The 14,524-nt window shown below is 33.4% G+C and overlaps 1 protein-coding gene across 3 annotated transcripts in view; it reads right to left on the bottom strand.

Annotated features, from left to right (window-relative positions):
- LOC131957932 (coiled-coil domain-containing protein 174) overlaps positions 1-14,524 on the bottom strand; it is a 34,981-nt gene that overhangs the window by 18,333 nt on the left and 2,124 nt on the right. For 2 of the 3 annotated variants that reach the window (XM_059322793.1, XM_059322794.1), the window contains exons 2-3: positions 5,053-5,151; positions 3,309-3,421 (exon numbers count right to left, since the gene is read on the bottom strand). In XM_059322793.1, coding sequence (XP_059178776.1) covers positions 3,309-3,421; positions 5,053-5,151 — 212 coding nt within the window. Of the gene's footprint in view, positions 1-3,308; positions 3,422-5,052; positions 5,152-5,844; positions 5,942-14,524 lie in introns of those variants that run through there. The other variant, XM_059322795.1, reaches the window with a different exon arrangement.

Here is a 14,524-nt window from a genome sequence, read left to right as displayed (position 1 = left end):
CCTTAATTACTTTATTGAAATCTTTGTTTATCTATGCAATTTGCTAATCTCTATAATATATAAAGCAAAGTTGTCGGGTGCCCGATAGGGCACTTCCCGGCGCCGCAGGCGCTTCAAATTTGGCAGGATCTTGCCTTGGGGCGACAGAACATGGGGGCCGGTTGGCCGAAAAGTCTACGATGATGGGGTCAAAACTGACCTCGACTGACCGGCGCCTTATATGAGCTATAAATCGAAAAAAAAAATGTCCACGGAGGAACCTCTTCATAACTCCTGAGGTCGTAGACCGACCCTCGGGCGAATTAATTAAGCATTCAAATTCTCAATGTTTTCGAAAGCCTAAGCGAAGCTGGGCAGCATGCCTAGTTAGACTATAATGATAGCTAGATTACCAGGTTTGTGAGATGTAAGTTTCATTTGAGGAATTGCATTATTTTAGATTACTTTATCCCGTGTTTTTTATAAATATTTAACTGAAAATATCAGCAGAAAATTTGAATTCTGAAAGATTTGAAAATCTGCTGAAATTCTGAATCTTGACCTACATTTAATCTTAATGTAGCACTGTCAGACCTAGCGCAATCCTCCAATTAAAAAGAAATGCGCATATTTGAGTGTCCGTTTTACCTAAGTACAGTAATTCTCTATTTAAATACGAATAGGCTATGTGGAATGCACATTCCGGCAGAGGTCATTTAAGTTTTTTCCAATTTTTTTAAACTTCGTAAAAATATCAGCAAAAATGGAAAATCAGCGGGGGAAAAATCTGTGAAAAATAAAATTTTAGAGGAGGAAAATTGCAGCTGAAATGGAAAAATCGGATTTCCGCTACAATTTAGAAAAGTCACATCCCTGAAGCTAGTTATTTCATGTGAAATTATTGTCAGGGTGATTTTTCAAATATGTAAAATGAGAATTTGATACTATTCCAAACATTAGTGGAATAGCCTAAACAAATGAAAGTGACCCTGAAAAATTCTCAAAGAAAAGACCGTTTTTAAAATTTGATAGTGATTTTTAAGAACTCCTTAATTATTGTGATATATTGTTGCTAGCAATATTTATGGTAACTAAACAAGCTTTGAATTTAATCCAAAACAATTATGTTTTATGGCTCGTGGACCCAGGTGGAAAAGAGATCTAAAGGAACACAATTAACTGGTTGTGTGGTTCAAGCAAAAGAATATATACAATCCACTAGAGTCTCAAGAAAGACATAAAAATGTTGGGTTAACATTTGCAAACGAAAATATAGCCTTAACAAAAAAGAAACAAATTTTCTAGTTCTAAGCATTTGCATACTTTGTAACATTGATTGCTAAAATATAAAATGTCATAATTTTTTAAAGCAAAAGTTTTAATTTTTATTTTCAGAGGATGAAATTTATTAAAAGGTGGGGTAGAGGTATGTTGGCTTAGCTGTAACTTTCGTACATCAAATATAACATTTTCATACTACTACTACCAAAAAAAAAAAAAATTTATATCTATATAAATATATATAATTCTCTTCTTGGAGACGATAGAAAACACCAAGCGCCTCCTAGCAGCCCCCTCTCTTCCTCTCTAGGCATATCACTACCACACCCACATGGTCTGGTGAGCTGCGGTTCACGCTTAATGTTTACAAGCGTAGAGCCGGGTTTAGTGACGGCTATTAGGGGCATATACTTTAGTTTGAAACCATTTTAAACCTAGGGGAGGTAACAAAGAGGAGGCTGCTTTCATGGGGGGGAGTGTAAGGGTAGGGGTCGGGGAAAAGGTGGGGGTATCGTCCTTAACTACCAACTGTTAGTGTTTTAAAGCAAATATTTTCAGTGCCAGCATTGGTACTGCCAAATTCACAAATTATTAATTACTGAAAAGCAGAAAATAAAACAACTAGATGGCAGCGAATGCTACGTCGCGGGTCAGCTCGTATTTATTAATCAACATAACACCTTAATGAACCTTATACATATTTTAACCTTGGACAAATATATAAACAAAAAACTTAAGATACAAACATACAGAATTTTAGTAGTATATAAAGACAGATAGGGTGTCAAGAGCAAAGGTGCCAAGTTAATATAATTTTTTAATGATTTTAGAATGACTGAAGTTTTTGAGTGAATCAATATTTAACATTTTACTTCAATAAAGAAGGAATATACTATTATTAAAATAACGAGAAAAATGGCCCGTTGAGGAAGGATACACCGGGCGCTAGGTTGATAGTGCGGTCTCTTTTCTCTAAACTAAAACCAACCCACCCCCCCCACACACACCACCCCCCACCCCCACCCCTCCCACCCCACCCCCCCACCCCCAAAAAAACATGTCTACCGTCCCATTCAACGAAATATAATTATATACTTTTTCCAGTGTCCGCCCCCTCCCCGAAAATTCTACCCCCGCCCCCGAAAATTTCAAGTACCCCCACCCCTCTCCGGGGAGGAAAAAGTCTGAAAGAATCACTGGTGTCGCGCTTAGCCACTACGCGAAGAATTGCATTAAAGAAATTGCGAGAAAACCACTTTTTAGATTAGACACATTAATTAGGCGGTAATTTTATTATAGAGTATCGATGAGGAAACCACCCCACCCCCCCCCCCCACACACCACCCCACCCACCCCCTACCCCCCACTCCCAAAAACATCATGTCTACCGTCCCATTCAACGAAATATAATTATATACTTTTTCCAGTGTCCGCCCCCCTTCCCGAAAACTCTACCCCCGCCCCCGAAAATTTCAATTACCCCCACCCCTCTCCGGGGAGGAAAACGTCTGAAAGAAACACTGGTGTCGCGCTTAGCCACTACCCGAAGAATTGCATTAAAGAAATTGCGAGAAAACCACTTTTTAGATTAGACACATTAATTAGGCGATAATTTTATTATAGAGTATCGATGAAGAAATTTCTTTTGAGTTGGGGAGGGGGGGGGGGGCTTCGCCCCTACCCGAAGAATTGTATGCAAGAAACTCTTCACGCAAACCATTTAGATTAGACAACATTTCCTTTTTATTCAATGTTTACGCGATAATCAATGACGTCATTATATTACTGTGTGCACTTTCCGCCTTGAGATTATTTTCAACTCTATGCTAAATGTGTCGACGTCATACTTCGTTTTTCGAATTACTATGCAGGTTTTTAAATTGCTTGTGTTTTCTCTAGACAGACAGATAGATAGATAGATAGATAGATAGATAGATAGATAGATAGATAGATAGATAGATAGACAGACAGCGAAACTATTATTATAGATGTAACAATTGATTGCATAGAGATTTTCTAAACAAACATTTTTGGAGAACATAAATTACCTGGACTTAATATATATCTCTTCATCCTCAATACTGGTAATGTCCTTTTTGTCATTCTTTGCTCTTTTTGATACACCAGGATTCTGAGTACTCCACAGACTGTGCTTGGAAAGCTTAGTAAATATATAAATTTATACATATATATATCTATAATATAAGCGGGCTGTGCTTGTCCTTCCTTCCTTCCGTCCGTCCGTCCGTCATCGCTATAGATTTTGGGACTATAAAAGTAAACTACGCACCATGCTGTGCTTTTCAGTGCACCGCAGTGTCTTATTATAAGTGTTAGAGTAGGGTTTGTTTATATAGCGGCATAGAGCTATTTTATAAATGACACTGTGTTTACTTTTTTGCATAACGTTATGAAAATATTAAATATTCGCACATTGCTAAAACATATTAAAAAGATCAATGTCAAATATCATTTTAGTTTATATTCCTAGAAAAAATGGATACATTTCCATAAAAGTAGGTCGAAAAAACTAATTAATTCAACTTTTTTTTTGTGGTAATTTTTTTCAAGGGAGGTAATTTGAAAATATATTTATCTCAACAATAATTTAAGTTAATCTTTTTTGTATTACTACCGCATTGATTAGTATATGTTAATGTTCATAATTAAAAGAGAAAAATGTTAAGATTATTTATATTATTTTTTTTTTCTAATTAGTCTATGATTTCTCTAAAATCACTATCTTTTTGCTTTTGTTTTTCGGTGTTATGAAAACAGATGGTGAAATTAGACTTTTTGAGAATAATGGAAAGACTCTCTCTGAGCGCGGACGTATGGGAAAATGTTTTTTTTTAAATATTCAACTCACTCTCAATAAATTAAGTTAATTTTTTTTATTACTTCCACATTGATTATTATATGTTAAGTAAAATAGAAAAAATGTTAAGATTATTTACATTATTTTCTAATTAGACTATGATCTCTCAAAATCACTATTTTTTTGTTTTTGTTTTTCGGTGTTAACAGATGGTGAAAATTTAGAATTATAGTATAGAGAATGCTGGAAAGGCTCTCTCTGGGCGCGGATGCCTAAGAAAAGCGTGTTGTTCGTTGGTGATTCTATTGTTGTGGTTGTGTTGTGGTTGTGTTGTGGTTGTGGTTGTGTTGTGGTTGTGTTGTGGTTGTGTTGTGTTGTGGTTGTATTGTGGTTGTGTTGTGGTTGTGTTGTGTTGTGGTTGTGTTGTGGTTGTGTTGTGTTGTGGTTATGTTGTGGTTGTGTTGTGTTGTGGTTATGTTGTGGTTGTGTTGTCGTTGTGGTTGTGTTGTGGTTGTGTTGTGATTGTGTTTTGTTTGTGTTTGTGTTATTTTTTTGTTTGTTTTGTTGTGTTGTGGTTGTGTTGTGTTGTGGTTGTGTTTTGTTTGTGTTTGTGTTATGTTTTTGTTTGTTTTGTTCTGTTCCAAAGTTGGTACATTTAAAAAAGATTTACCGTGGCGGAGCACGGGATGCAGCTAGTATACATATATATATATATACACATATACATATATATATATACAAATTCATACATATATATACAATTATATATACACATATATATACAATTATATATACATATACAAATATATATATGTGTGTATATATATATATATAGGCCAAAATGTATATGTATCAATAATAACTAAATAAGAGAATGAGTGTCACAATCATCAATTACCAAGCCAACTACTAACTTACTAAGTAAATTGTTAAACATTATAGTTATCTAGTTTTTAATTAATCTTATATATTACCGAATCTTTTTTGCTCCTGCGTATAAAATCTTTATTGGTTGCTTTTTGTAGTCTAAATTCTTCTTGCTTATGAAACAGCTCAGCTTTCAACTCCACCAACTGTTCAGAATTTTTAAAAAGTTACTTACAGGTAAATTGTTCTTGACAAAGTTTACTATTCACTTTCATTTTATTGAGAAAATAGTGTCAACTAAATAACCGAGTTTAAATTGACCATGACTGACAGTGGTCTCATATAAACTAAACATTTTTTAAAGTGCTTGCATTAGATCGACCACTTGCAGATGCGACGGAAATTACTCAAAATTTGATTGAAGCCAGAAAGGTAGATCATTTATTTATATGTCAAATTTTGTTCATCTATCTGAAACAGTACTCAAGTTAAAGGCTTTTGAAAAATTGAAAGAAGAATAAGTTCCACTTCCGGTTATCGGAATTCGCCGAAGAGTTGATACAAAACTACAAACTACTACTTAAGGAGATGTTAAATGTCAAAATTTGCAAAAATCTCATTTTATTTTGGCACGATTACAATATTTTCTTTATACTTCGTATACAGAAAGTAATAATTGAAGATAACATTCAGATTTTAAAAATGTCTTTAAAATAATCCATTTTCAAATAGGTGTTTTTCTACTTAAAAATGTACTTTGCCTGGCTTTTTATCTTTTGTTTTTATGTTCATGAATTATTCAAAATGGAGTTTTTCATTGAAAATAAGGTAAGTTTGATTTATTCTTTAAAATTAACTATTAGACTGATATCTTTTTTATTGATTGCTAAAGTCCCTACACCATTTTCCTTTATCATATTGAAATGTGTAAGAGTTTGGATGCAGCCCAAAGAAGTTATATGATACCCAGTGGGGGTGTATCATTTAGCGCTGTCTTGTGCCTACTTAGAAAGCGAAAGTAAAAAACGGAAGTAGTCGGGTCTCTTTACTTCTTAAAACTTTGCGCTTACACGAGAGGGGTATTATTTTGTGATGTGTAGGGTCTACTGTATTGTGGATGGGGAGAGAGAGTGGAGGAGGGGGGAAGGCTTGACTATAATTGCATCATGTCACATAGTGTTAAGGGGTAATCATGTGTAAAGACGGCCATTAACTAGGAAATTATTTACTTGCTTGTGGGTTTAGATAGGCCTAACAACTTGGACTGTTCTAGTTTTTTTAACTTTATATTTGAAACATCATAATTTTTAAACTTATTATTGTACGTTGTTTTTTTTTTTTTGGTGTTGTTTTTATATATAAATCTTATAGGCCCTAGCATGTTTTATTTTTTGTGTTCACCAGGAAACAGTCAATGACCGTATTTGACATCACAGAAGTATGGGTGAAAGTGAGGTCAAGTTTTGGCTTTTTCTGATGTGCTATGTGCGTTGAGTTTTAAGAAATGTAACTTAGTAAACATCGATGGGTGATACAACTTGGTGAGCTTTATATTTAAAATATTTAAAATTTAAACTGTGGTAGTATGAAAGCACTGCGTGTTCAAAAATAAGGGTGTCCCATGTTCTACTTTTGTTTTTCAAAAATTCTACTCATAAATTTCTTGGTGACCTGTCAAAAGAGCGGCAACATAAGAGCGCAGTAATTTGCCGACAAAAGAGTGCCGACATAAGAGCGCAAACTAATGATTGAAAAATAATATTTAATAAATAGGAACAAGAAAATTAACTCAGATCATAAGGCATGGTTTGATGTTAACTCTTTATTGTTTCATTAAAACACTAATTGTTCAGTTTCTTTAACTAAAAAACTGATATAATCAACGTGAAGTCCTATTATTCAAAATGCAATCTAAAAAGACATACAAAGATTTTAAATGTTAGGCATAAAGTGAGAATATAAACTGAAATGAAATGTAACAAAAGGAAAATAAGTTCAAATTAATAAAATGTTTCTTTACAGTTGCATTTATATTGCTAAATTGTGGGTAGTCCATCATTGAATCATTAGCATAGGTTGAAGCAATCGCCGGCAATCTTCGGTTGAGCTGAACATTTTGTTCTTTGGAGCTTCTGGTTGATTAACTCCAGCTAGATGGCATTCCAGTTCCAGCAGCTTCTTGCGTTTACTCTGTCTTTCTATTGCACGTTGTGAAGCGACATATGCCGGCAAATGAGGGGCTACTTCCATCGAAATTCCTGCTCTGGCTTGATGTATAATCTGCCTTGGTTTTTCCACCCCTTCCACTGCCGGTTTTCTTATAGCCGAAACAATTTTCGCTGCTTCGTTTTTAGCCGGATCTGGAGCGTGATTGTGTTCCGATGATGACAGAATAACATCGCTCAGCAACTGGATCCGTCCTCTGCAGCCATCTTTCTTGCAGCATCTCCCTGTCGTTCTTCCATCAACATTTGCTCTGTACTTTCGATATCTGTAGCTTTCGACCAATATAACAGCCTTCCCTTTCTTAGATTCGATTTTCTCCATGTTACTTGGGTTAGAAATATTTTCAAACTGCATTCATAACATATTAAAAATAATATATAAATAAACACGTCGTTTATTGTACCGCCGATTGTTTAATTAAAACTAGTGTTAACCATATAATATTCGTTCAGCGTACATGTTTTTTTAGTTGACTACGCTCTTATGTCAGCGCTCTTTTGTCTGCACTCTCTTGTCATGTGCTTATCTATTACCCATAAATATCTTATTTTATGGTTTATTATGCTTCCATATATGATAAAAAAGAAAGTTTAAACAAATTCTACAATGTAGTTTACAGGCTATGAACATTGTAGTGCACACTAAAAAAAACTTTATCATAGAAATATAAAAAATCCTGCGTTAAAAAGCACCTTTTTTTATTAGGAAAAAAAATCATGACTTTTTAACCATTTGAGCTAAACCAAAAAGGGAAACTGTTCTGTGATTCTAATTTTCTGTGATTCTAGATTTATTTCTTGATCTATATAGAAATATAGAATTACAGGCTTTCCCAGGAGTATAAATGTACTATCATAGCTATGTAGGAGGTCAGCACGAGTTCATGGGGGAGGGAAATCAGATCTGCCATACAGGGGTGGGTTTAATGCACCAATAGCCAAAAGGTACAGAAATTCTAAAGATACATTTTTAAAGATAAATGGATGGCTGAATTGCAGTTATCAAATTATCTGTGAAGTTTAAGTATAAATATTGATATTTAACACGAATATAGCACTGTCTTTCAAAATCTAGCTCAGCTTTCAAGTAAATCGCATCCGATCGCAATAATTTTTATATCAGCTTGTCGGCCATTCAACAATCTATCACATGAAGCAGACGCCAAACAGTTACCCGCTGTATGTAATTGCGCGAATGCTATTTTTAGCAACACTTCAACAGTGCCGAGACACCGTTGAAAAAAACTAACTTAAAAGTGAAAAGTGGTCATAAAAAAGCAGGTCAGGGGAAGTAATTCAACTCGCGTTATGAGACTAGCTAAATTTAGTATTTAGGCTTGGCCCACTGGGTAAAACCTTAGTTTAGCGCGGGGGAGAGTGAATTGATAAATGTCTTTAAATATGAGTATATTTTTTTATATTTTAATAAAATATTATATATAATTGAATAATAGAATCAATTTAAATATCCTGAAATTGAATCCATCGAAGTATCGTATTTTCTTTTATTCCTTTGTAATCCACGACAAACATAATTACATACATACAGAATTTTCAACTTTATATATTAGATTGTCAAATATATGTGTCAAATATTATAGATAACTGAATAATAAACCAAAATCAATGGCTAAATATATCAATATATGCCAGAAATTAACTTTAAACAGCAGTGTTTGAGAGCAAGATTTGCTATATAAAAAGCAGCCATTTGTAAAATAGAGTGGCTTCCCCTGAATCTTCTGCTATAAGTTTAACAAAATGAAACTTAAACAAGATGGCTGCTATAGTAAATGAGCATGGTTGCATCTGATGAAAACATCGCTAGTCTTCATTTATTACTGAAAAGTTTTATTTCAATTGTTTAAAAGCAGGTACATAAATGAAACAAGGAAACATTTTTGTATTTTTCAAAACATAAATCCTCCTCAAAATGTGAAATAATTATTAAAATTTAAGGATTCACCTGCTTTTCACATTATTAATCGCGGGCGTTTTTACGTACCTAAAACGATAGATTACCAGGCGGTAAAACCTTGTAGGCCGCCAGCTCGTTGCTTAGATGGTAGGATTGACCTCTGACCCTGAAACGTCACACGTTGTTTTCTGACGGTTTTTACGTTTATTTTAGGGGTCCCATCCATGACAAATTAAAAAACTGTTTATATCGCAAGTTCTCTTCATTATTTTAATGCAAAATGCTAATAAAATGGATAATATGCCTTAGAATGCCAGAAAAAATCGCAAGATTCGTGGTTGTAAATAATGAGAGGATTTCTAGTGGAGCACTCTCCGTAAAAACTGAACCGCCACCAAAAACGACAGACTAACGGGGAAAACGGCTCGACTAACTGTAAATTAATATATAATTGATATATTTATCATGTATATTTACAGTATTTTTGATTACTTTTTCCAAAATCTTACTCGAAGATGAGGTACATTTCTATCCGCTATTTTTAGTATCATGACGTCATTGTTACGCTAGTTACCTCACAGAAACAACTAGTTTTTGTTTTTTTGCGGAATGAACTGTTAAATCTAGTATTTTAATTATAATTCAATTGTTGCATGTGTGGAAAAAGTAAACTTATGAACATTATTATTGTATTAGCAATTTTATTAGTATATTGATTATTTTTCTTCACTGTGGGCTGACAGTTGCTGCATTCGTGACCGGTGATTAACGTCATCAAATCAACGTTTATTTTAATTATAAATTGTATCAAATGTTGTATAGTATTTCTAACGATGCTGGTTCAGTGGCAACTCTTAGACTTTATTGATCGGCCGTTAGCCTGCGTATTTTAAACAATGCTCATTCAAGGGCCTATTTTTTTGGCGCTATAATGTTTACGGGCATTTTTGGTGTAATTATCATTTATTTATTTATTAGCTAGGCCTAGATTCAGTTAAAAAATTTTTTTACATGAGCTCGTTTTCGTTTGTTAAAATTACAATTTGTGTAAGTACAGGGTCTTTTTTTTTTTCGTGACAGATTTTATCTAGATCTAGATCTATTTCAAGTTGAAATTGAATAAAGTTTTAAAATTAGTCTTTGCTTTGTATCCATTCGGCTTTACTCTGTTATACTTTTAAAAACGTATTAATTAGTTTAGGCCGCATTTGCGCGGTTCGCTTCGAGTTACGCTAAATCTTTACCCCAGGTAACAAGCAATCTAAAAAAAAAATAGGTATCATGCCGATAGTCCTAGATCTAGCTAAATCAAACTCTTTAGTAAATTGTTTTTACAGCTATCTAGCATGTGTGATCGTAGATGAGCTTTGAAAAAAATGACCAGAAGTAGCGAAGTAAGTCTGTTTTTCAATTTGCTTGAGGAAGGGGGGGGGGGGAGGGGGGGAAAGAGAAGTGAAGACACCGACGATCTCGTATACGCGTGTTCATTCTATGACGTGTACTATAGGCCTGCTGAACTCACAGTGACCCCGCGACCGTGGTGGGATTTTTCACTCACAGGATAGTAAACGTAAGCAAGCAATCACGCGAGTGACGATGTTTGGAGATTTTATTTTTTTAAAAAATCACATACGTCATGTTTTCAAGATGAAAAAAAAAAAAAGACACTAATACCATGTATGAACCTCAGCTGCCACACTGTTGACTCAATATAATCTGAATTGAGTGTAAAATGTATTTGTATTTATAACCTATCATAACTATAACTATCATATTATTTTAAGCATATTTATTATTTAAAATTAGAATTTGAAATAAACATATTTATTATGGTTATTTGATTTATGCAGGTGTTCATTACTTCATAAAATGGTATGAATAACATGTAGAGTAGAATTTAATAAATAATAAAATAACTAGATCTAGTTTTATTATCAACCAGTTGCTTTTTGTTATTTTCCCGTGAGTAAATAACTTAACCTGACGCAATTACCATGGCGGGAATGAAAAGCTCGTGTACACAAGTCCACGACGTAATGTTATGCCGTTCGAGGGGCAAGAACGCAATTTTGTCATTCATTTTCCATTCTACGATAATTTTCAAATTCTCTCTTTTCTCATCAACCGAGTAAGCTAGATATTTAAATGTGGTGTCAAATGTTCTCTTAAGGGGTAAGGAAGTTAATGGTGTATTTGAAATAACAGAATATTTTATTTTAAAAAATCCATAATTCAACCTAGTAGGCCTACCGCCTACTGTATTGATATAGGTGATTGTAGGGAAAAAAGTCACAGGAAAAAAAAACACAGGAAAAAAACACAGAAAAAAAGTCACAGGAAAAAAAGTCACAGGAAAAAAAGTCACAAATATATATTTGCATATTTGTTAATATTTTTATGTATTAAATATTTAGAGAGTGCAAATTAACTTAGGATTAATTAAATGTAATGTAATGTGTGTAGGCTGTATACGCATAGGATTTTTAATAATTCATCTAAAAATATTTATTATGAAGTATGTAGATTGTAATTATTTTAAACTTAAGATTAGTAGCATTTAATAGAATGCTCCAAAGTCACGTTTTTCATCGTGTTTTTTTTAAATACCAATATTAAATTACCGTGAAATGGTAAGTTCGTCTGACTTGCTGCCCTCAACTCATGGCCACAATAGTTATGATTAGATGTTTAGTTCAACCACCTTTACTGCCCACATTTATTACGCTCATTACATAACAAAACTTAGGATCAAAACAGAAAGCCGACAAGGTTCAAAGGCTGTCATTGACGCATAACGTCAGCAACACAAAATATGTTCGGACAATGCCTATTGAGGAGAGGCCGACCAGAGAATAGCCTACGGCAAAATGTGCCTAAATTTCTTTTATAATTAACTTTTCTACCGCGTATTTAACTAAATACGTAACAAAAGTTGAGATTGTTGTGTTAATTATCTTAGAGTATTTTTACTTACAATTGTTATAAATCATATTGCTTTTAACGTCTATGAATAATTTATGCTATCAAAAAATACAACCCACAACTATAAACATACAAAATTTACAATTCTTAACAAATTCATAAAAATATTTCTAAAAAGATTATTGTGACTTTTTTTCTGTGACTTTATTTCTGTGACTTTTTTTCAGATAAAATTTTTCCACTGTGACTTTTTTTCTGTGACTTTTTTTCCTAGCAAAAACTGTGACTTTTTTTCTGTGTTTTTTTTTCCTGTGACTTTTTTTCCGTTTACTAGGCTTTTTGATGAGAATTACAGAATGATTTTTTTTATTAAAAATGTATTAATAATAGCTAGAATACTAGTAAACTAAGCTAATTTAGCATATTTTAACTTTCTGTGCAAAGTCATTATTACTGAAAAAATTCCATAGTCAGGTCAGCCTGTGGCACCCTCCACCTGAACTTGAAAGAAGGAAAAAAAAACTTGACCCGTGACCTTCATTAAAACAGAATTTACTTATGTTTCTTTTTAACTATTAGTAAACATGTGCTTAATATTACCCAATAAGTAATAAAAATTTGACAATTAATTTTAATTACTGTTGTAAAGTGAGATAAACAGCTTAATAAACACGTGTTTTCTTGAGGGGGTGTGACCCGGGTGTGGCACATCGCATGTAACTTTTTATTTCTGTGTTTTATGACTATTTGTTCACAATCAGCATGCTATGCTTTTAAAATTGATAAAGGGTAAGTATACCAAGCTACAAAACCTAAAATCTAACTAATAATTCATACTTTCAGTTTAAAAAATAATAAAAACGATCATCAATGAAGAAAGCGTAAACATTCTATTTTTAGGTGTGACATAAAAAAACAGTCATAAACCTAGCCAAATGATTGGATTCTTGCGCTGCACACATTTTCCCGCGCCTCGTGTTCACCAAAAAAGATTATAATAAAATGGCATTATTACTTGAACAGACCACATCTCATTCCGACCATAAGTTATTACCAGTTAATTGTAGTGTGTGTAAAATTGATACTTTCAAGTTTCATATACACATAGTTTGGTTTATTATACACGGGGTATTTTAGAGTTATTTGATTCGAAAGATGATAATTATATAGAGCTACTTTCACTAAGGCGCCGCTTGCGAGACAAACAAAGAATTTAGGCCAAAAGTAGATCCGACAATTCTTAATTAATAGACTTAAATAGAAACGGATAGTTCCGATTTCTAAAATTAACGATGGCTTCGTAATCATTAGTTTTATCCCTCTACCCATTAGTGAAAGCGAAACAGGTCGCCATTTTTGGTAAGCGCATGAGCCGTGAGATGGCTTCAAAACAACAAACCCGGAAGCTGTGAATCGAACGGCCTACGTTTACCATACAGTTATTAGTAGTACAGGACTTTAATTTATAGGTTGAATTATGGATTTTTTAAAATAAAATATTCTGTTATTTCAAATACACCATTAAGTTCCTTACCCCTTAAGAGAACATTTGACACCACATTTGAATATCTAGCTTACTCGGTTGACGAGAAAAGAGAGAATTTGAAATTTTTCCGATATTGGAAAATGAAAGACAAAACCGCGTTTTAGCCCCTCGACCGGCATAACATTACGTCGTGGACGTGTGTACACGAGCTATTAATTCCCGCCATGGTAATTGCGTCAGCTTAGGTTATTTACTCACCGGAAAATAACAAAAAGCAACTGAACAAAAAGCAACTGGTTGATAATAAAACTAGATCTAGTTATTTTATTATTTATTAAATTCTACTCTACATGTCATTCATACCATTTTATGAAATAATGAGCACCTGCATAAATCAAATGACCATAATAAATATTTATATTTCAAATCCTAATTTTAAATAATATATGCATAAAATAATATGATAGTGTAATAGTTAAGATAGTTTATAAATAAAAATACATTTTACACTCAATCACATTATATTGAGTCAACAGTGTGGCAGCTGAGGTTCATACATGGTATTAGTGTCTTTTTTTTTTTACATTACATTTTTTTTTCATCTTGAAAACATGACGTATGTGATTTTTTTTTTAAATAAAATCTCCAAACATCGTCACTCGCGTGATTGCTTGCTTACGTTTACTATCCTGTGGATGAAAAATCCCACCACGGTCGCGGGTCACCGTGAGTTCAGCAGGCCTATAGTACACGTCATAGAATGAACACGCGTACACGAGATGGTCGGTGTCTTCACTTCTCTCTCTCTTCCCTCCCCCCCCCCCCCTTCTTCAAGCAAATTGAAAAACAGACCTACTTCCCTACTTCTGGACATTTTTTTAAAAGTTCACATATCATTATCAGGCATGCTAGACAGCCAGCTGTATAAAAATTATTTTTTTTAAAACTAGATCTACGTCTAGCTTAAAAAAAATAAATAAATAAATGTTTAAAATGCCCGTAAACAGATTATTTAGCGCAAAAAAAAA

Source organism: Physella acuta, unplaced genomic scaffold, assembly GCF_028476545.2.
Source record: "Physella acuta isolate Inbredline_101_S28 unplaced genomic scaffold, ASM2847654v3 ptg001280l, whole genome shotgun sequence".
Classification (NCBI taxonomy): Eukaryota; Metazoa; Mollusca; class Gastropoda; family Physidae; genus Physella; species Physella acuta.
This window is presented reverse-complemented; position numbering and strand designations above follow the sequence as displayed.